Raw genomic sequence first — 24,169 nt, 5'->3', positions numbered from 1 at the left:
CTGCCATATTCTCCAGGCATATGATAGAAGCAGAAGGGATAGTAATCCCTGCCATATATTGCCAATACCTGCTGGGACCCAAGACTATTGCTGTATCTCATGTGGATTGATGCTGCCTCCAGTAAAGACAAGTTGAATTATATTTCAAGTCTGGATCTCATTCATTACTACCAAGTTCCTCAATTACTCCTACTAGCAACACTCATTTATTGCAAGTGAGCCAGGATCCAGGAGTCCAGCCGTACCAAGGTAGGAGACACCGTTGACACTATACCTGAAACCTGAAAGAAACCTGAAAACCCACCTCTTCATACAACCAGTGACCCTGCTGCCTCCATACCGCCATGACCAACTTCACCCACACCTACTGTGTCCTTCTCCCATACCATGTAGATTGTAAGCCCTCACGGGCAGGGCCCTCTCTCCTTCTGTACCAGTTTGTAACGCGTCTTGTTTATGATTAGTGCAATTGTCTGTATTATGTATGTATACCTCTTCTCATATGTACAGCGCTATGGAATGAATGGCGCTTTAATAATAAATAATAATAATAATATACCTACTACTACACAGAAACATTATACCACTCTGGCATTCCTCACCTGGTACGTGAGTTGCAACACCTTAAAGGGCCCTGAGATTGTACCCTGCGCACGCTGCAATTGGCGTCACGAACAAAAACTCTTAACTATCATTTACACCTGACCCAGTCATTGCATATTATAGCGTCGGTGTGCATTATTCCAATACGGCTTACTGCATATTGGCAGCCATACATGCCCACGTCATGACACTACCACCACCATGCTTTACTGATGAGGTGGTATGCTTAGGATCATGAGCAGTTCCTTTCCTTCTCCATACCCTTCTCTTCCCATCACTCTGGTACAAGTTGATCTTGGTCTCATCTGTCCATAGGATGTTGTTCCAGAACTGTGAAGGCTTTTTTAGATGTCGTTTGGCAATCTAATCTGGCCTTCCTGTTTTTGAGGCTCACCAATGGTTTACATCTTGTGGTGAACCCTCTGTATTCACTCTGGTGAAGTCTTCTCTTGATTGTTGACTTTGACACACATACACCTACCTCTTGGAGAGTGTTCTTGATCTGGCCAACTGTTGTGAAGGGTGTTTTCTTCACCAGAGAAAGAATTCTTCAGTCATCCACCACAGTTGTTTTCTGTGGTCTTCCGGGTCTTTTGATGTTGCTGAGCTCACCGGTGTGTTCCTTCTTTTTAAGAATGTTCCAAACAGTTGTTTTGGCCACGCCTAATGTTTTTGCTATCTCTCTGATGGGTTTGTTGTGTTTTTTTCAGCCTAATGATGGCTTGCTTCACTGATAGTGACAGCTCTTTGGATCTCATCTTTAGAGCTGACAGCAACAGATTCCAAATGCAAATAGCACACTTGAAATAAACTCTGGACCTTTTATCTGCTCATTGTAATTGGGATAATGAGGGAATAACACACACCTGGCCATGGAACAGCTGAGAAGCCAATTGTCCCATTACTCTTGGTCCCTTAACAAGTGGGAGGCACATATGCAAACTGTTGTAATTCCTACACCGTTCACCTGATGTAAATACCCTCAATTCCTACACCGTTCACACTTGGATGTAAATACCCTCAAATTAAAGCTGACAGTCTGCAGTTAAAGCACATCTTGTTCGTTTCATTTCAAATCCATTGTAGTGGTGTATAGAGCCAAAAATATTAGAATTGTGTCGATGTCCCGATATTTATAGACCTGACTGTATATACTGTCATTTGTAGCTGTGTGAAGCTGAAGGTGTAAGAAGAGTCTGTATTATGTTTCAGTATAATCCCATACTGGTGTGAATGGGTAACCCCATGGAGTAATCTGTATTTTTTTTATCTGGCAGTAAGAAGAACTCCCAGCACATTTCAGATATGGAGCGACCCCGGGCGGAGGTAATACTGTTATATGGAGGAAATGGTCATCTCATAGAGGAAGAGTCTACTGTATATTCAAATCATCAACTCTGTTATACAAGTCTGGGATTACCTATATATCTAGAAGGGAAGTTCACCTCTAGGGTAAATGCACACGTTCAGGATTTATGTGCTGAGAATCCGCACTGAAATCCGCAGGTGTTCACAGGGAAATCCGTGCGGACAATCTGCATCAATTGGTGCAGATTTACATACAGATGTGCAGTGCATGCAGATTTGATGCAGATTCTGTGCAGATTTTACTCTTCCCGTTGAAAATCCGCACCTCAGGTCAAAATCCACACGCAAATCCGCACTAAAAAATCTGCATGCTATCCTGATCGTGTGCATTTAGTCTTAAATGCAGATCTGGTGCGGATTTTCCGCATGCTGATTTTAATCTCCCCAATGGATTGAATAGAGAAAATCCGGTCAGAAAAAAATAAAATAAATTGACATGCTGCAGATTTTAAAATCCTCAATGTAGGTCAAAATCCGCACAGAAAAAATCTGGATCGTGTACATGAGGATTTAAAATTTTCATAGAACACAATGTACATGACCTACAGTGCGGATTTTCCGCACTCAATCCTTATCGTGTGCAATTAGCCCTAGAGTCATCACTTCACCCGATCTGCACTATAGAGGAATCCAATATGGCTGATTACCATACACTTTCAACAATCCAGTTTTAATGGTTTAATGTTGTACATACCATGGTCTCCAGGAACTGCTGTAGACAGTCTTGGCACTGTGCTAGGGATTACGGCCGCTCAATATAATGAGCAGACTAATGTATTTATAGAGAGGGGCTCAGAGCTAAACGTCTCTTTTCCTATAATAGGCTGATATAATTCTGTCCCTGCCTGTGATGTATGTATAAATGAGAGATCTGATTAGATATATATGTAAATGAGATGAAGTCATATAGCGAGCGGTGGGGGGATCTTATCATTATGAGTAGCAAAGGTCAAAATTTGTTTTTGTATGCCCCACATACTTACACTAGGTGCCTGGTAAAGTAAGTGGTATAATGTATTGAAGTAGTAAGTAAGATATGATGTAGTAAGCTTTTTTTTTTTTTTTTTTTAGTTTTCTGGATAAATACATTTTAAAATATACCTGAATGACACTCACTAACTCAATCAGGCAAACTCTGGTTATGTTATACCATGACATTACAGCATAACCTTACAGACATTAGGGAATAGCCTAGTGAAAGTAATCTGTCAGACACATTACCTTGTAGGACTAGCTCAGCTGCCGTGTAACCGAACCCTTAAAGAGGTTGTCAGGGTTCATCCCCATTTTCACCCAGGTAGTCACCTGCTGCCTCGCGCAGGGCAAGGGCCTTTTTGTTTACAAACTTTCACTGCTAGGTGGAGGCTTCCACCTAGCAGTGTTGTTGGTGACTTCACCGGCACTTATTGATGGGCTTTAGCGCTGCCCTAGCCGTTTTACAGGCTAGGGCAGTGCTAAAGGGCGCCCATTAGTGGCGGTGACATCACTGGGCTCACTGCTAGGCGGAAGCCATGGAGATCCCAGTAAGTCACTGTATCTCCAGGCCTTTGTCCTGCACGATTCAGTGCAGGGCAAACAAGAGGATCAGAGGGTTCCCTGCCTAGGACTCACCTCTGTTAGCCAGAAAGCTGGAAAGTGATACAAAGATCCATTTTGTCATGGATTTTGTAGCTGATTTGCCATGAATTTCACCCTAAGCATTGTAGAGGATGTGCTGAGAGAATTGACATGAAACCTGCACCAGATGTAACTCTCTGCATGGGTCAGATTTTTAAAAAATCCCATCCACTTTGCTGCTACTGTAAAATGCTGCGGATTTTCCACTGCAAATCCGGATGGACAATCTGCAGTGTATCTGATGTGTTTGAACATATTTCTAATAGCTCATTTACAGTCTAGAAGTGAATCAGTAATTTTCCATAAGCATTACTCCAATAATTAAAGGGGTTGTGTCACTTTAGCAAGTGGCATTTATCATGTAGAGAAAGTTAATAAAAAAACTGCTTGTTTCCATGGTTACGACCACCCTGCAATCCATCAGCGGTGGCCGTGTCTGCTATAGAACCATGCGAACACATATAGGCTAGTGCTTTTTTTTTTAATAATGTGCAAGCACAGCCACCGCTGCTGGATTGTGCATCCATAATGTGATGGAAAAATGAATCCAGCCAGCAAAGGAGGCAATATGGCTAATAGCAATATATTAGTAAGTGTCTTGTATTAACTTCCTCTACATAATAAATGCTATTTACTAAAATGAAACAACCCCTTTAAGGTTGCCCTAATAGTTGTGCAGCTCATAATTAGCCCTGGGCCATTTGTGCCACAGTTCTCTAGGAGGAAAAGAAGCGGTCTAAAAGTGACCTCGGCTGGTCTCTGGGAGAACATGGCTTACTTTGTGCTCTGTGCAGTACCTTTCCCATCATGGTGTAGCATGTAGTGCCCAAATAATATTACTGTAAGGAGATCAAATAATACTGCCCAATCAATAAACTAAGGAATGTAGTTGCATCTTGTACAGATGCCGTTTTACAGGCTTTGGCACCAACTGTAGGTTTAGGCCTCATGCACACGACCGTTATGTGTTTTGCGGTCCGCAAAACATGGATGGCGTCCATGTGCGTTCCGCCATTTTGCCAAAACTGCGGCTCGGATGCGGACCAAAACAACGACCGTGTGCATGAGGCCTTAGAGGAGCTCCAGGTGCTTTATCCATCATGGCCAGTGGCACTCCCTTTGGTAATGACAGGCCTGTGTAACCGTATTAGTCACATACACCCTAACGCCAGCCCTGGATTGTCTAATAATGACTGAGATTTATCAAAACTGGTGCAAAGAAAAAACTACTTAGTTAACCATTGCAACCAATCAAATTAGTACTTTCATTTCCCAAAGGAGCTCTAAAAAATGAAAGGTAGAATCTGATTGGTTGCTCTGGGCCGGTAAGCCCATTTTCCTCTCTCCTACTGTGTTTATACATGGTGCCCATAATTAGCTCACATCAATAGAGAGAATTTCAGTGTCCATATTAGCATACTTACTCACATCGTAGTAGGTAAATTATTTAGGGCATGTAATCCTGCCCTGGGAACACCCAAAACCCACCTGGGATACCCCACTTTTGGGTTGGACTTACACTCGATTTTGGCATAGGACATCACTAATTTGCTGGGACTGTCTCTAAAAATTAGGGACAGCACCTGCAAATTCGGGACTGTTGGCAGCTATGTCAGTGTCTTTTCTTCTGGACAGCATCTCTTGTGATGTTCTTGCCCGCATCTGCATATACGTTTTCTCCCTAGTAGGCGAATGTGCACATTTACGTCACTGAATTTTAACCAATCAACAATTGCAGCAAAGGTGTAAAGTTAATGTTCCAATAAGGCTCCTCCCAGGTTTATATACTGTATACAGGGAGAATCTATCTCCAGCATGTTCGCCTGGTTCATGCTTTTCTTTCCTTTTCCTTAGGCTGTCTTTGACTTTAAGGGGAACGCTGACCAAGAACTTAGCTTTAAGTCTGGAGATCTCATATATCTTTTAAGTCGAGTCAACAAGAACTGGTTGGAGGTAAGAAGAGGAGGTGTGGGCTGAATTTCAAGGGAATATTCATAAATGCCTGTATCAGGAGTAACTTCAGGAGTTGCCAGCAGAACCCAATTGGCTGCCAATCTGTTAGTTAATATTAAAAATGATCATGTATCAAATCTATCTAAACTGGATTCAGCAACATTAAAACAAATCCTGTGTAATAGATGTGGTATAGGCGGCAGCTGTAGATTCTGTACACGAGGAGAGGTCTGTGCTGCTTACATGTCTGTAACAACAGGGTCCGTAGACATCATGCGGACCTTGGGATAAAGCAGCTCCTCGTGATTTGAAGATCTGTAATATACATGCATTATGGCTCCTGTTCTCAGGGACTAGGGTTTCATAAGATCAAGAGCACAAACCCCAAGACATACAGTACAGACCAAAAGTTTGGACACACCTTCTCATTCAAAGAGTTTTCTTTATTTTCATGACTATGAAGGCATCAAAACTATGAATTAACACATGTGGAATTATATACATAACAAACAAGTGTGAAACAACTGAAAATATGTCATATTCTAGGTACTTCAAAGTAGCCACCTTTTGCTTTGATTACTGCTTTGCACACTCTTGGCATTCTCTTGATGAGCTTCAAGAGGTAGTCCCTTGAAATGGTCTTCCAACAGTCTTGAAGGAGTTCCCAGAGATGCTTAGCACTTGTTGGCCCTTTTGCCTTCACTCTGCGGTCCAGCTCACCCCAAACCATCTCGATTGGGTTCAGGTCCGGTGACTGTGGAGGCCAGGTCATCTGGCGCAGCACCCCATCACTCTCCTTCATGGTCAAATAGCCCTTACTTTCAAAGTTTTACCAATTTTTCAGCTGACTGACTGACCTTCATTTTTTAAAGTAATGATGGCCACTCATTTTTCTTTACTTAGCTGCTTTTTTTCTTGCCATAATACAAATTCTAACAGTCTATTCAGTAGGACTATCAGCTGTGTATCCACCTGACTTCTCCTCAACGCAACTGATGGTCCCAACCCCATTTATAAGGCAAGAAATCCCACTTATTAAACCTGACAGGGCACACCTGTGAAGTGAAAACCATTTCAGGGGACTACCTCTTGAAGCTCATCAAGAGAATGCCAAGAGTGTGCAAAGCAGTAATCAAAGCAAAAGGTGGCTACTTTGAAGAACCTAGAATATGACATATTTTCAGTTGTTTCACACTTGTTTGTTATGTATATAATTCCACATGTGTTAATTCATAGTTTTGATGCCTTCAGTGTGAATCTACAAATTTCATAGTCATAAAAATAAAGAAAACTATTTGAATGAGAAGGTGTGTCCAAACTTTTGGTCTGTACTGTATATCAGAGACAGCTCTTTGTAGTATACCTATAAACAGGGGCCTCTGACAGAACAAACAACGGATCTCTGACAGAACTGACACAAATGGGTACAGTGTATGCTCAAAATGAAGGATCCGTGTTTTAAAAATGTTTCTGTTCTTCTGATGGATCCACCCTAACAAGAGAATGGAGGGTAAGTATTAACCTAAGGCAGTGATGGAGACTCTTTTAGAAACCAAGTGCCCAAACTGTAGCCCAAAACCCATTTATTTATCGCAAAGTGCCGACACGGCAATTTAACCTGAATACTACAGTCCAATATAGTATATCTTCCATGTACTTTATCACTTATCTATAATAGCCTGCCTACATTCAATGAGCCGCCTGTGCTGTTCATAGTGCGCCCTGCTCTGATGAATGGCAGGAAAAGTCTAAGGCATAGCGGTACACCATAGACTTTTTCCCAGCCTGGGTGCCCACAGACAGTGGCGTCGCCAGGGGGGGGCCAGAGGGGGCCACGGCCCCCCCTACATCACGCTGTGCCCCCCCATGTGCCCCCCCAACTAAAATGCCCCCCCCAAGTGAGCCGCCGCCGCCGGGCACAGGGAGATGAGCGCTTCCATTGCGCTCATCTCCATAGTAATCTGCCTGTGCTGCAGCGGTGCAGGGGAGGGAGAGGCATGTCCCTTCCCCTTCCTCTGATAGGCTGCAGGCACTAGGCCGTCATCGCACCGCCTGAGCCATACAGCGCGGGACACAGGCCGGAGGAGGCCTGATCGCATCGCTGACACTGAGGTAAGTATAAGCGGCCGCTTAATCCTGATTTAAAGTTAAAGTTACTGCAGGATATGGATTACAGTTTAGAAATGTCAAATGTACACTCCTGTGAGAGGCGGGGAGGGAGATCTGTGGATGACACTGTTATAGGGAGGGGAATCTGTGGATGACACTGTTTTAGGGAGGGAGATCTGTGGATGACACTGTTATGGAGGGGGAAATGGGGATGACACCGTCATGGGGTGGATCTGTGGATGACACATATAGCATAAGATGCTATATACGGTATGTGGCATCCACAGATCCCCCCCATAGCAGTGTCATCCAAAGATCCCCCTCTCTATAAAAGTGTCATCCACAGACAGCAGGACTTTTCTTCCCTGTTGCGGTTTTAGGTATTGGGTAAAGTATTGCAGCATTTCTAAGTGTACTTGTGTAAATGTATCGTTGTTATAGCTGCCCCCCCTACTTTTGTCCTGGCCCCCAGTGTGCCCCCCCAAAATTTGAAAGCTAGAGACGCCACTGCCCACAGAGAGGGCTCTGAGTGCCGCCTCTGGCACCCGTGCCATAGGTTCACCACCACTGACCTAAGGGATGCACAACAGGACTTTTTTCCCCATGGAAAATAACGGATCTCTGACGGAACTGCCACAAATGGAAGCAAAATGAACACAACGGATGCCCAAAATAAAGGATCAGTTTTTTTTAAATGTTTTCTGTTCTTCTGATGGATTAGAAGAATGGATAACAAAACTGTAATGGGAACAAACCCTAACAAGAGAATGGAGTTAAGTATTAAAGGGGTTATCCGACCTCTGAAATAACCCCCATATGCCGCGTGGCCGCCGCTGCTTCTTCCCGTGCGCGGATAAAAACATCCGGTGTTGAGGGGGGAGGAAAAGGGGGGTTCAGCCAATCTCAGCCAAAACCAGTAGTGAAGCCTACAAAGAAATAAAGTAGAATGGAAAGATCTGCACCTGTTCTGTGTTTTTGACCCGCACCATGTTTTGGTGTGAACTCAGTCTAAGAAATACAGTGACTCTTTTCAAAAAGTATATTATGGCATATTTCATGAGGCCCTTTTGTATGAAATGTTCCAGCTGGCAGCACTGTGTTTCCACACCTGTAAACCCATCTACTGCACAAAATTCTGTTGTGTTGAATGTTAACACAAATGTTCTATTTTAAATTTGTAGTCTATAAAAGTAAAAAATTAGGACATGGAAAATAAATATGTAGACACTCATTGGGTTTAAATGACTAATGAGACTGTTGATTTAACACAACACGTTCGTTTCTATTAAATGCACGACAGAATTTATGCATTTAATAAAATCTCATGAAGACATATTAAAGTTGGTGTGTGCTATGCTGGTCTTGATGGGGCCGTAGGCCTCGTCCTAAATTACCTGCCTCCTCCTGCTCTCTGTGCACTGGAGGGAAATCTATGGCAGCTCGGAACTGCCAAATATTTCAGTCATTATTTACGCCAGTTTCTCGCCCTGCTCTCATGATTTCCTCACTCCACCTTCACCGTGACCTCATTTTGTAGACTTGGTGAGGGCAGCGTAAAATGCATATTGTGATGGGATTTGTGACTTTTCTGTGCCAAAAACAGGAGTCAAGTCCATCATAAGTCAGGGCCCAATAGACCAGTATGTGTGCAGCGGGCCCAAGAGTGGAGTGGAGGACAGGAGTTATGGTAGCAATGATGGTGGTAGTAATTGCTACAGAGGCAGTCATCACTGTGCAGTGATGGAAAAGGTGCACAATTTCATCCCTCCAGGGCACACCATTGTTATGGGGTTCTTCTGCCCGGTGTTAGATGGGGATCCTTGGGTGGATATGAGTTTTGGGGTGCAAGGCAGGCTGCCGACACTGGAAACTAAAGAGTGTATGGAAGGCTCTGTCCACTGTATAGTTTCCAGCGCCATAGCTGCCCGAAACATCTGATTGGTGGGGGTGCCAGGTATCGGACCCTGATCTGATACTGAAGATAGGCCATCAAAGTCCTGGAAAACCCCTTTAACTTTTTATTATTTTGTTTTATATTTCTGACACATAAGACCCATTTTCAGCAGAAAAACAACCTCTAGAGCAGTGTTTCCCAATCAGTGTGCCTCCAGCTGTTGCAAAACTACACCTCCCACCGGGCATGCTGGGAGTTGTAGTTTTGCAACAGCTGGAGGCACACTGGTTGGGAAACACTGCTCTAGAGATACAATGCAGAACTGATCTGGGTCTTCTAAGACCCAGCAGATTCTGCACCTGCCCAGGCCCAGTGGTCACTTGATCTCTGGGACTGTAGCAATAAGTATTATACAGTTGCAAGAAAAAGTATGTGAACCCTTTGGAATGATATGGATTTCTGCACTAATTGGTCATAAAATGTGATCTGATCTTCATCTAAGTCACAACAATAGACAATCACAGTCTGCTTAATCTAATAACACACAAAGAATTAAATGTTACCATGTTTTTATTGAACACAAAATGTAAACATTCACAGTGCAGGTGGAAAAAGTATGTGAACCCTTGGATTTAATAACTGGTTGAACCTCCTTTGGCAGCAATAACTTTAACCAAACGTTTCCTGTAGTTGCAGATCAGACATGCACAACGGTCAGGAGTAATTCTTGACCATTCCTCTTTACAGAACTGTTTCAGTTCAACAATATTCTTGGGATGTCTGGTGCGAATCGCTTTCTTGAGGTCATGCCACAGAATCTCAATCGGGTTGAGGTCAGGACTCTGACTGGGCCACTCCAGAAGGCGTATTTTCTTCTGTTTAAGCCATTCTGTTGTTGATTTACTTCTATGCTTTGGGTCGTTGTCCTGTTGCAACACCCATCTTCTGTTGACCTTCAGCTGGTGGACAGATGGCCTTAAGTTCTCCTACAAAATGTCTTGATAAACTTGGGAATTCATTTTTCCTTCGATGATAGCAATCCGTCCAGGCCCTGACGCAGCAAAGCAGCCCCAAACCATGATGCCCCCACCACCATACTCCATAGTTGGGATGAGGTTTTGATGTTGGTGTGCTGTGCCTCTTTTTCTCCACACATAGTGTTGTGTGTTTCTTCCAAACAACTCAACTTTGGTTTCATCTGTCCACAGAATATTTTGCCAGTACTGCTGTGGAACATCCAGGTGCTCTTGTGCAAACTGTAAACATGCAGCAATGTTTTTTTTGGACAGCAGTGGCTTCCTTTGTGGTATCCTCCCATGAAATCCATTCTTGTTTAGTGTTTTACGTATCGTAGATTCGCTAACTGGGATGTTAGCATATGCCAGAGACTTTTGTAAGTCTTTAGCTGGCACTCTAGGATTCTTCTTCACCTCATTGAGCAGTCTGCGCTGTGCTCTTGCAGTCATCTTTACAGGACGGCCACTCCTAGGCAAAGTAGCAGCAGTGCTGAACTTTCTCCAATTATAGACAATTTGTTATAAGATACTTTTATGACCATTTCCAGCTTTATGCAAGTCAACAATTCTTAATCGTAGGTCTTCTGAGAGCTCTTTTGTGCGAGGCATCATTTACATCGGGCAATGCTTCTTGGGAAAAGCAAACCCAGAACTGGTGTGTGTTTTTTATAGGGCAGGGCAGCTGTAACCAACACTTCCAATCTCATCTCATTGATTGGACTCCTGTTGGCTGACACCTCATTCAAATTAGCTCTTGGAGATATCATTAGTCTAGGGGTTCACATACTTTTTCCACCTGCACTGTGAATGTTTACATGGTGTGTTCAATAAAAACATGGTAACATTTAATTCTTTGTGTGTTATTCGTTTAAGCAGACTGTGATTGTCTATTGTTGTGACTTAGATGAAGATCAGATCACATTTTATGACCAATTAGTGCAGAAATCCATATCATTCCAAAGGGTTCACATACTTTTTCTTGCAACTGTATGTATACACACTGCATTCAGGAAGATACAGGAAGAAACCAACTCTGCCTTTTGTATGAGGAGTCCAGTCCGGCTGTCTTTGGCAGCTTGCTTCCCTTTCCAGCAGCTGCAGACTCTGTAAAGATGAACATTAGAGAATTGGAGCAGTCCTTAGTGGTTGGTTCTCACTGAGAGCTGCACATCCTGGATATACTCTGCAAAGACATTTACAGAATGTTCTGCAACCCATAAGTATTTCATCTTGAAGAACTGTATAATTATGGACATCCAATGCAACACATGAGTTGTTTTGAATATCAAAGAAGGCCCATAAAGCTGATATACTAATTTTGATATTGCTTTTAATAACACCAATAAAGTCCACAACAGGCATTATCATTATTTTATAGATTTTTTTTCATTTATTTTTAGATTAGGAAATCATACATTGTGTGTAACATATATAATTACCTAATTTTTTGGACTACAAGACCTAGGATACCTAGGATTTGGTGGAGGAAAATAAGAAAAATAAATATTTTCCAGCGGAGCTCAGGGCGGACCCCCAAATCAGACCCCCATTCTTCATCAGACCTCAGATCAGACCCCCATGCTCCATCAGTCTCAGATCAGCTCCCCATCAGACCCCTACTTCCATCAGCCTCAGATCAGACATCCCCCCCCAGCCTCCATTAGCCTCAGATCTGCCCCCATCCGACTCCCCAGGCCCTATCAGACTCAGATCAGACCCCCCCAGCCTCAGATTATAGCCTATCAACCTCAGATTAGAGCCCATCAGCCGCAGATGAGACCCCATCAGCCTCAGATTGGACCCCCATCAGACCTCAGATCAGACGTTAAAATAAATACATAAACTTTCCTCGCTTGCTCCACTGCAGATCCAGGACTCGCTGCTCCTTGCACCACACTGCTTATGCTTTCCTGCGCTGCACTGTGACCTGGTGTTGCATAGCATTAGGTCATATTGCGTGCATATGTGCACTATGCCCTGATGCTGTACATGGTTATGACACAGCGCACAGCAGGTCCCAGAAGCAGTGTACAGTGCTGCCCTCACCTCTCCATGCGTCCTGCATGGTGATGACCACTTCAATAATGGAAGCGGTTATTAGTAGAGATGGCCTTACGGTTTACCCGGCGGTCGTCTCGTGCGTTCGCCATTCGCCCATGACACATCCATGAGGTGGGAGAGGACAGCCAATTGAGACGTTTCAGCACATGGACACACACCCTCCCTATAACAGGACCCGATCTGGCAGCCATTTTACATTCTGTGTTTTGCCAGTGTAGGGAGAGGTTGCTTTATGGAGCAGGGACAGACTGTTAGGGACACCAAACGCTAGCTAATAGGGCCACAAAAGTCCTTTTAAGGATTGGTATAGGTGTACTAGCGATAGGTGTGATATACTGAGGGGTTTGATATACTTATAATATACTTTCTAACATAGAAATTATATTATAGCGCATTTGTATTGTGCAGCAGTTATATGCAGTTTTGCTGCGATACCGCAGCTATATAGAGGGACAAACGCTATTGAAATAACTAATTGCAACCGGTGTTATATACCTGTTGCCCCCCAAAAAAAATGATTGAGCGGTGTGATATACCTATAATATACTTTCTTACATAGAAAGTATATTGTGCATTTGTATTGTGCAGCAGTTGTGTCCGGTTCTTCTGCGATACCGCAGGTATATGGAGGGATAAGCGCTATTGGAACAACTATTTGCAACGGGTGTGACATACCTGTTGCCCCCAAAAAAACTGATTGAGGGTTGCAATATATCTGCTTCCACAAAATACTGATTAAGGGGTTTGATATACCTGTTTCCACAAAATACTGATTGAGGGATGCGATATACCTGCTTCCACCAAATATTGATTGAAGCCTGTGATATACCTGCTTCCACAACATACTGATTGAGGGGTGCGATATACCTGCTTCCACCAAATTTTGATTAAGGGGTTCTATATACCTGATTCCACAAAATACTGATTGAGGGGTGCAAAATACCTGCTTCCACAAAATACTGATTAAGGGGATTGATATACAGTCAGGTCCATAAATATTGGGACATCGCCACAATTCTAACAATTTTGGCTCTATACACCACCACAATGCATTTGAAATGAAACGAACAAGATGTGCTTTAACTGCAGACTGTCAGCTTTAATTTCAGGGTATTTACATCCAAATCAGGTGAACGGTGTAGGGATTACAACAGTTTGCATATGTGCCTCCCACTTGTTAAGGGACCAAAAGTAATGGGACAATCCGCTTCTCATCTGTTCCATGGCCAGGTGTGTGTTATTCCCTCATTATCCCAATTATAATGAGCAGATAAAAGGTCCAGAGTTAATTTCAAGTGTGCTATTTGCATTTGGAATCTGTTGCTGTCAACTCTCAAGATGAGATCCAAAGAGCTGTCACTATCAGTGAAGCAAGCCATCATTAGGCTGAAAAAACAAAACAAACCCATCAGAGATATAGCAAAAACATTAGGCGTGGCCAAAACAACTGTTTGGAACATTCTTAAAAAGAAGGAACGCACCGGTGAGCTCAGCAACACCAAAAGACCCGGAAGACCACGGAAAACAACGTTGGTGGATGGCCAAAGAATTCTTTCTCTGGTGAAGAAAACACCCTTCACCACAGTTGGCTAGATCAAGAACACTCTACAGGAGGTAGGTGTATGTGTGTCAACATCAACAATCAAGAGAAGACTTCACCAGAGTGAATACAGAGGGTTCACCACAAGATGTAAACCATTGGTGAGCTTCAAAAACAGGAAGGCCAGTTTAGAGTTTGCCAAATGACATCTAAAAAAGCCTTCACAGTTCTGGAACAACATCCTATGGACAGATGAGACCAAGATCAACTTGTACCAGAGTGATGGGAAGAGAAGAGTATGGAGAAGGAAAGGAACTGCTCATGATCCTAAGCATACCACCTCATCAGTGAAGGATTGTGGTGGTAGTGTCATGGCATGGGCATGTATGGCTTACGATGGAACTGGTTCTCTTGTATTTATTGATGATTTATTGATAAGTGCATTCGCCTAGCTCACGACAGTGTGGACTACCTCACATTTCTAAAAATGAATGAGGCATGGATCTCGGAGGAATTCGACACCTGTGATGACCACGTGTAGTTGATTTTCCTCATGCCAGCCCACACATATCCGCCACCTTACAGAACAAAGAAAAGTCCTTGTCTTATGTATATACCGCGGCATAAAAGGCGTTTTCTGTCAGGTGCATGCCTAATTTTTGGGGACTCTACTCCAGTGGCCTACAGTTAAATTTTTATCCATTGACCGCCTAATGTACCTCCAGTCACATAATCACTTGTTCTTTTCTGTCATGTGAATGCCTAATTTTTGGGGCCTGTACTGGCCTACAGTAAAAATTGTATTCAGTGACCGCCTAATGTACCTCCAGCCACATAATCACTTGTTCTTTTCTGTCAGGTGAATGCCTAAATTTTTGGGGCCTGTACTCCATTGGCCTTCAGTAAAATTGTTATTCAGTGACCACCTAATGTACCTCCAGCCATATAATCACTTGTTCTTTTCTGTCAGATGAATGCCTAATTTTTGGGGCCTGTACTGGCCTACAGTAACATTTTTATCCGGTGACTTCCTAATGTCCCTCAAGCCACATCTTAACAAGTTCTTTTCTGTCAGGTGCATGCCTAATTTTTGGGGACTCTACTCCAGTGGCCTACAGTTAAATTTTTATCCATTGACCGCCTAATGTACCTCCAGTCACATAATCACTTGTTCTTTTCTGTCATGTGAATGCCTAATTTTTGGGGCCTGTACTGGCCTACAGTAAAAATTTTATTCAGTGACCGCCTAATGTACCTCCAGCCACATAATCACTTGTTCTTTTCTGTCAGATGAATGCCTAATTTTTGGGGCCTGTACTGGCCTACAGTAACATTTTTAGCCGGTGACTTCCTAATGTCCCTCCAGCCACATCATCACAAGTTCTTTTCTGTCAGGTGAATGCCTAATTTTTGGGGCCTGTACTCCCCTGGCCTACAGTAAAATTGTTATTCAGTGACCGCCTAATGTACCGCCAGCCACATAATCAGTTGTTCTTTTCTGTCAGATGAATGCCAAATTTTTGGGGCCTGTACTGGCCTACAGTAAAATTGTTATCCACTGACCGTCTAATGTACCTCCAGCCACATAATCACTTGTTCTTTTCTGTCAGGTGAATGCCTAATTTTTGGGGTCTGTACTCCACTGGCCTACAGTAAAATTGTTATTCAGTGACCGCCTAATGTACCTCCAGCCACAGAATCACTTGTTATTTTCTGTCAGGTGAATGCCAAATTTTTGGGGCCTGTACTGGCCTACAGTAAAATTGTTTTCCACTGACTGTCTAATGTACCTCCAGCCACAGAATCACTTGTTATTTTCTGTCAGGTGAATGCCAAATTTTTGGGGCCTGTACTGGCCTACAGTAAAATTGTTATTCACTGACTGTCTAATGTACCTCCAGCCACATAATCACTTGTTGTTTTCTGTCAGGTGAATGCCTAATTTTTGGGGCCTGTACTCCACTGGCCTACAGTAAAATTGTTATTCAGTGACCGCCTAATGTACCTCCAGCCACATAATCGCTTGTTCTTTTCTGTCAGGTGAATGCCTAATTTTTGGGGTCTGTACTCCACTGGCCTACAGTAAAATTGTTATTCAGTGACCGCCTAATGTACCTCCAGCCACATAATCACTTGTTCTTTTCTGTCAGGTAAATGCCTAATTTTGGGGGCCAGTACTCCCTAAAATAAAAAATTTCTAGGCTTCAGCAGGGCACAATTTTGAGAGTTTTCCTTTAAGACGCATAAAAATGGTCCCTGATTAAAATAAAAAAAATTGTGAGAATTTTTGCCATTGTGGGACTATTTATGCACTTCTAGTAAGTATTTGGTGGCTGAAAATATGACCTGAAGGTTTTTCAGGTTCGCCTGTCATTATAGTGAATGGGGCCAGCCGCAAACGCGCGGCTTGCGAACATTTGATCGCGAACACGAGTTCGCGAAACGTCCCAGCCAATGTTCGTCCAATACTAGTTTTTTAGCATACGGACTATAGGACGCATTGCCACTTTTCTCTCACTTTTTGGGGGTTTTGGGGGAAAAAGTGCATCTTATAGTCTGAAAAATACGATAAACCTCTGCTCATAATCTTTTTTGTCTATAAAAATAAAATGGTAAAGCCCAAAGATCAGTCCATAGTGATGAATCCCATGAGCTAAACTTAATGCTCTAAACATGTTGCCAGTGATGTGACCCATCGTGTGACCTCTGGTATTCTGGTAACACTGCCCAGGTATCTAACAGGTGAATATTATCTGAAGAGCAGAACTTCTATGTTATTACTACCACCAGCAGCATCTCATCATCATGTCTGTATGTGTCTATTAAGAAACAGCTCTTACATTTTTCTCTATGCCCTTGGTGTGCTTTGTTTTTTTAACAGTTAACTTTATTAACAAAATGACTGCATCGCTGACCTGATTTGTACCTATGACACTGGTTGACCTGTTACATGTGCGCTTGGCAGCTGAAGGAGTCTGTGTTGGTCCCATGTTCATATGTGGCCGCATTGCTGAGAAAAATTAAGTTTTAATATATGCAAATGTGCCTCTAGGAGAAACGTAAGGGCTCTGCACTTTATGCAACTGCTACACCCTCTCCACTGATTGACAGGGACAAGCTGTGAAAACTTGATCACACCTTAGCAAAATTGCTGATGGACTTGATTAAAAATTTCCAACCATTTGTGGATACAGATCCTATGCAGATCTATACGTCCCTATGGTGACAGACGTAGTCATGAGAGCACAAAGGTCTGCATGACCTGTGTATTACTGTAGGGGTTGTCACTCTGATTTAGATGCAGTGAAGTAATAAAAATGTATGTAAAAATCTAAATCAAATGCGTTTTGCAACATAATTAACTTATTCCCTATCTATTTCTCCCCTATCTGATTAGTGGAGGTCTGTCCTCTGGGAACCCAATGACCATGAGAATGGGGGACTCATTTGCCGGAATGAAATGAGCTGCAAGTAAATTTTTTATGGGGCTACCAGAGATAGCCAAGTGCTGTACTATCTTCAGCAGACCCAGAGAGAATGAAAGGAACAGCAGCGATCATGCACAACCTGACACTCTATTCATTCAGGGGGATGGCGCCTCTGTTCTCGTGATCATTGGGGTCCCAGAGGTCAGACCCCCACTGATCAGATGCTTATTCCCTATCCTGTGGATAGGAAATACATTGATAATTTGGTACTGTTACTTTCATTGAGGGCTTGGAGCAAAAGTGGTGCATAACGGTCAGTTGGCGAAACATGTCATCCACACCCGGCAAGGACTGCGGCTAAGTAACATGCTTGGAAACACACCACATCTGATACTCGTTCTTTAGGTTATTACTAGAGATGAGCAAAGTTTGGTAAAATTTGATTGGCTGCTTCACCGAATTTTATAAAAATATTGTTACGAATTACTAAGTAGTGCGATTGCGCCGCTCCCCATCATTGTACTCCTCAGATGCCGCATTCATACATGATTGCAATATCTGATATACATAAATGTGTAAAAAGTTTAAAAAATCCAAATACTTACCTGATCCATTTATTCGCAATGGGCCGGCCGCCGCCATCTTGCTTGAAGGTCTGGCGCGCAATCTTGTGCAGTCCGAGATGACGTCATCACGCCAGCCGGTGTGGCAACGTCATACGTCACCGCGCACGGGATTTCGGCCGAGGTCTTCAAGCAAGATGGCAGCGGGCGGCGGCCCGTTGCGAGAAAATGGAGCAGGTTAGTATTATTTTTTTGTTTTTTTTACACTATTTCAGGTTAAATCGATTCGCTACCACGAAGCACGAGGATATTTGGCTTTGCAGTAAATTGAATTTATCCTGAAATTCGGATCGAATTAGACTTCATGGACTTTGATTCGCTCATCCTTATTTATTACTTATGGGTGATATAATAATTATAAAAGGGGAGAAATCAATTAGTAATTATGAAATGTATGTCATTTTCTGGTTATCAGGGATCTACTCCAGATGGAATAGGAATATTTCCCCAGTCCTTTGTGAGAATTATCAAGGATCTTCCAGTGGAAAAATTTCCTGTCAGCTGCCTACGATGTTATTTCCATGATTATGATGTGTGTGCAATCAGGTAATTACAGTAGGGGGCGCTGTTCCCGTCATCATTCACAATCACATCATGCAGTACATAGACGTACAGTATGCAATCTTCTGTGTTACAGAGATATCCCTCTAGAAGAGGATGTGAAGAAACGACCGTCATGCAATGAACTGCTAGAATTAATGAGGTATAATCTCGGTTTCGGATATAAAACAAGAGAGTTGGTTTATAAATGGTGTGATCAATAAATCTTATATTATAGCAGATTGGATACAATAGGTTTACCACAGGCATTAATTTGTTGGTTTATTCAATATGTGCATTATTACTGGAAAGGGGCATTTCCCTTGGTTTAAAGAAGGTCACTACTAATGGGCAGCATTGTTTCAACAAGTCTACAGTATGCAGTATTGGTATTTTTAGCAGGGAACAAAATCAATAGCCGCTAAAGAAAATAAAATTCATTTTTGTTATGTGACTTAATTGTCAAGACAATCCCAGCCATTTGCAGTTTATTAGATATATAGTTTTAATTTTTCTGTATCGATCTATGCCATTGAGGCAACTTTCATATTACATTTTGTAGTGTCCATTGGAGGTATCCCAGAAGCGTGCCCCACGCCCACCCAGTTTCCCAGTATACATGTGCCAATTAACGCAGAATGCAAAGAAAGATTCCAGAGATATTTGCTTTTGTTTAAAAGGAAGAAATTTTGAATACAAAAAAAGTCACCCTACGTCTCACCCACTTTATCCAACTCCTATGTGGGAATAATTGGAACAAGTGCTTCATAATTATGGTGCTCATTCTGACCACCATATTTCTCAATGACACGTTCCCACTGTTGAAATTCATATATAGGGTGTTTGTGTGAAATATCCACTTTTAAAATGCACCTGACGTCATCAAAACCTAGCTCCGGGAGTCACTGGGGCATATTGTCAGATGAGGCGAGTGACAGAATCATCTCCTCTATCACGCCCATCTTGCTCTCACAGACATCCCCCGGTATCCTGATATCAGTGTCTGGCAGTGCGAAATTAATTTGTTCTTTGCTGCTTAACACATTCCTATGTATTTTTTTCTTCCAGAAATCAGTTCCCTGACGTTGACCTGGCCTTGAATATGAAGGACTCCCATGGTGATCTGATTCGCCTGGTGGACAACAGTGACATGGAGCTTCTTGTTACAAAGGGAAAAAGAAAATTGCATCTAGAGAACTTCTTTCCCTGGGAATTACATATCACACGGAGTGATGACCTAGATGTGTATAAAAATGTGGAATGAGCTGGAAATCAGCTGCTGGAGATGTTAGAAATTGTAGGAAAAATTTTGAACCCCTGTCTCTGTGCAGCCTTGAGATTTTCTAGTAGCAGGATCTGAATTTTCACTCTGTTCCGTCAGGCAGCTCAGCTGAATGGCTCCTTGTCTCTCTCCTTGATACTCATTATAGCTTAATTGTTATCTTACTGATAAGAATGTGGCTTAAATAAGCGTTTATGACCTTTTGGTAAAGTGAAAGTTAAAACTACCATTCATACAGCTAGATAAACTGTTAACTCTTTTTGACAGAACAACTCAATATTTTAAGTGTATACGAGGTGAGAGGTGTTTAATAAAGGCTATGTGTTAGCCGGAACGTAACAACATTTTGCATGTTGATTCACTTAAGCGGCTCCCAATAAAGGGATTTTTTGTACCGGACATGCTGCCTCCATCATCATTTATTGGACACTACGAGGTGGGACCAGCAGTGCCGCTGACTCCGTACTTTCTTACCCTTGTAATATACGTATCAATATTTTTAATAGAGACCAATTAAAACAATGATTTTTACCCCAAAATGAGTAAAATGCAATCAGTAAAAAAAAATTGCCCCCAAAGGTGTACATAGCCTTTAAAGTGGTTCTTTAGTGGGCAGTGGCATGCCTAAGGTGTTTGGCACCCAGGGCGGGTCATTTCTCTGGCACCCCCCAATACTTAAAAAAATTGTGCACCCTCACAATAGTATTGCCCTCATTGTACAGCCTTCACAGTACTTATGTCCATATATGTGCCCCCTAATAATTTCCATATTGCCCCCTCGCGGTAGTTATGTGCCCCCTCACGGTTGTTATGCCTACACTGTGCCCCCTTAAAATACGTATACCTTCATTGGGCACCCTTTACAGTAGTTATGCCTTCTCTGTGCCCCTTTCCCAGTAGTTATGCCCTATCTGTGCCCCTTCAGGGTAGTTAAGTCCTCACTGTGCCCTCATAACAGTTATGACCCTTTACAGTAGTATGCCGTCTGTGCCCCCTTCACAGTAGTAATGCTCTCTATGCCCCCTTCACAATAGTAATGCCTATTGTGCCCCCTTCATAGTAGTAATGCCCACTCTGTGCCCCATAACAGTTATGTCCCTTCACAGTAGTAAAACCCTCTGTGCCCCCTTCACAGTAGTAAATGCCATTGTGCCCACTTCATAGTAGTAATGCCCATTGTGCCCCCTTCACAGTAGTAATAGCCATTGTGCCCACTTCATAGTAGTAATGCCCATTGTGCCCCCTTCATTTCATAGTAGTAATGCCCATTGTGCCCCTTCATAGTAAAAATGCCCTTTGTGCACCCTTCATAGTAGGAATGCCCATTATACCCCTTCACAATAGTAATTCCCATTGTGCTCCCTTCATAGTAGTAAAGCCTTCTGTGCCTCCTCTATGCTAATAAAACAGCTCAATTGATAACACAGTGTCAGTAGCAAATCAGTTTATGATTGCTGATCTTTTGGTAGGAGGCAAGATGATTTGCAGCCACAAGCAAAAGTAAAATCCCCTGGGCCACAATGCAAAATCTCTAACTAGCCCAATCACCTACCATGTGACATTATGTTACTGGTGTCTTATGTGGTAGGCCTTTGAACCTCCAGAGGCTCCAGGTGAGTGGTACTTCTGCTTCCTGCTACCCATGCATCCCTTATAACTATGCACCTCTTTGAATCCAAAAGAGATAACAATTTTTTTTGCAATATGCTACCATATAAACCATTCAGATTACATTTTCTTAGTAACCGTTAGTGATGAGCGGCAGGGGGAATGTTCTAATTCGCGATATTTTGCAAATATTTTGTAGAATATTCGTCATATATTCGCAAATTCGAGATATATTCTTGATTGCAAAAATCGGCAATGTATTATTCACGTAATGCGCGCAAAATACCGGCGTGGGTCACTTATGCTACATTTTTCAAGCTGCTATAAGTTTCCTGAGACTGGAGAAAATGGTTGGCACGGCAGAACATTAGAATAGCTTTATATGCAGATAGAGTGCTCCAATATATTTGTGCTTGCGAATTTTCGGCAATGAATGATGCACATATTTTTTTAGTAATACGTGCAACTTGTGTGACATCACAGCACTATGTCTGCAGCATGTATGTATGGACAGCAGTACCTATTACACTGCCTAACACCCTGCACTGGAACCTATCATCTATATAGATCAATCTAACCTACACTGACTATCTCCCACTAACTATCTGAATTATATATATAAGTTAACTGTCTAATGTAATACAACAAAGCACAGAGCACATCAATGACCCTGCTGTCTCTTTCATGACTGCAATAAACTTTAGAAAATGGCTGCTGGGGAGGTTCTTATATACTAAGGGGTAGGCAACTTTTCTATTGGTTGCTAGGGAAGTTGCTAAGCTGTGACGAAGCCGTCTCATTGGCCCACAAGCTAGAAGAAGGGAGGGATGATCACCTGATATGTACTGTGTTAAAAAAATAATATATAAAGCACTATATTCTAAATATTCGCAAATTCTCGAAGTGCCGATATTCGCGATAAAAACTTGCTTTTTGAATATTCACGCTCAACACTAGTAATCGTTGAATATAATTTTAATAAGGATATTATTTTATAAAGGCACACAATACAACTGCTCTGGTTCTCTTGCAGAGGGGGTCGTGCCCTTCTCAAGCTTTATATGTCTATACAATTTGGATTCTCACTTTTCCAATTTCTAGCAAGATTCAGAGCTCTAGAAATCACTGTTTTTCCTCTTTACGACATGAAACCTAAATTTCCAAGACCAAAATACAAGTAACAGGATTTGTCAAAATTTATATAACAAATATTTCTTCAAGTAGGCAATAAACTTTCTCCCAAAAAATGAGAAATGAGCCCTGTACACTATATATATCTGCGAAATACACTGCGATGAAAACAAAGACACAGAGAAGATATTAATCAGTATCCTATTCCAATTATCTTGATAAATAGCACACACATCTTTTTCCCAATTTTCTGTATAATAGCTAGGGGGAACAAGGCTCTCAGATCTTATCAACATTTGATGCAGCAGATTTAGCATATACCTTGTTTAACCCCTTCTACCCCGGGCCAGTTTTCGCTCTACTGCCCAGGCAATTTTTTGCAAATCTGACATGTGTCACTTTCGTGTTCTGAGAGCTATATTTTTTTTTTTTTTTTGGGCGATTGTCTTAGTTAGGGGCTCATTTTTTGCAGGATGAGGTGACTGTTTTATTGATACCATTTTGTGAGACAAACGCCTTGATCGCTTGGTGTTGCGCTTTTTGTGATATAAGGTGAAATAAATTCCTTTCTTTTACACCTTTTTTTTTTATGCTGTTTATCAGACAGGATGGATCATGTAATATATTTATAGAGCCGGTCATTGCGGACGCGGCGATACCTAATATGACCTAATATGTGTGTTTTTTTTAATGTTTTTATTATAAAATAAGAGAAAGGGGGCGTTTTTTTTTCTTTTTTTACTTTATTAATTTTATTACTTTATTCATTTTATTAAAAACACTTTTTTTTAACTTTTTTTCTTTACTTTATTTCTGATGTTCACTTTTGGGGGTCTGATCCCCTCTGCAATGCCGTCTGACACATTGAGTCCCCGCCACAGCAGTGTGGGGACTCGATGCGCTCCCTCACCCGACACAAATCCCTTCTATGTCGTGGTCAGCTCGGACCGCGGCATAGAAGGGGTTAATCCACCGGCATTGGCTTTTACAGTGATGCCGGCGGATACAGCAGGGGCCCGGCTTCCAGGGACTGCCTGTCCCCTTCAGTGATTGCGTGCGCACCGCTCCAATACCCGCCCGATCACCATGACGTACTATTACGTCAAATTGCGGGAACGCAGTGGCTTCCATGACGTAATAGTACGTCATGTGTCGGGAAGGGGTTAAAAGAAAACCCAATTCCAAAACAAAAAAACATCAAAATGGATATACACTACTCACAAAAAGTTAGGGATATTTGCTTTTCAGGTGAAATTTAAGGAAAACGTAATAAGTTCACGCTACAGTGATATTATATTACGAAAGTAGGGCATTTAAGTAGATTAATGAAAAAAATCAAAATCAGACATCATATAATAAATGACAACCACTTTCTAACAAAGCTAGAACCAGCCCT

At 42.2% G+C, this 24,169-nt stretch overlaps 1 protein-coding gene across 1 annotated transcript in view; it reads left to right on the top strand.

Moving 5' to 3' along the window:
* Positions 1-20,306, top strand: part of NCF4 (neutrophil cytosolic factor 4) — a 43,078-nt gene extending 22,772 nt beyond the window's left edge. Inside the window, exons 7-11 of the mRNA XM_040407264.1 lie at positions 1,881-1,929; positions 5,443-5,541; positions 18,628-18,758; positions 18,850-18,915; positions 19,821-20,306. Coding sequence (XP_040263198.1) covers positions 1,881-1,929; positions 5,443-5,541; positions 18,628-18,758; positions 18,850-18,915; positions 19,821-20,016 — 541 coding nt within the window. The 3' untranslated portion in view covers positions 20,017-20,306. The remainder of the gene's footprint in view (positions 1-1,880; positions 1,930-5,442; positions 5,542-18,627; positions 18,759-18,849; positions 18,916-19,820) is intronic.
* The last annotated feature ends 3,863 nt before the right edge of the window (positions 20,307-24,169 follow it).

Source organism: Bufo bufo, chromosome 9 (genome assembly GCF_905171765.1).
Source record: "Bufo bufo chromosome 9, aBufBuf1.1, whole genome shotgun sequence".
Classification (NCBI taxonomy): Eukaryota; Metazoa; Chordata; class Amphibia; order Anura; family Bufonidae; genus Bufo; species Bufo bufo.
The sequence above is the reverse complement of the archived record's forward strand: the minus strand, read 5'-3'. Positions and strand labels throughout refer to the sequence as shown.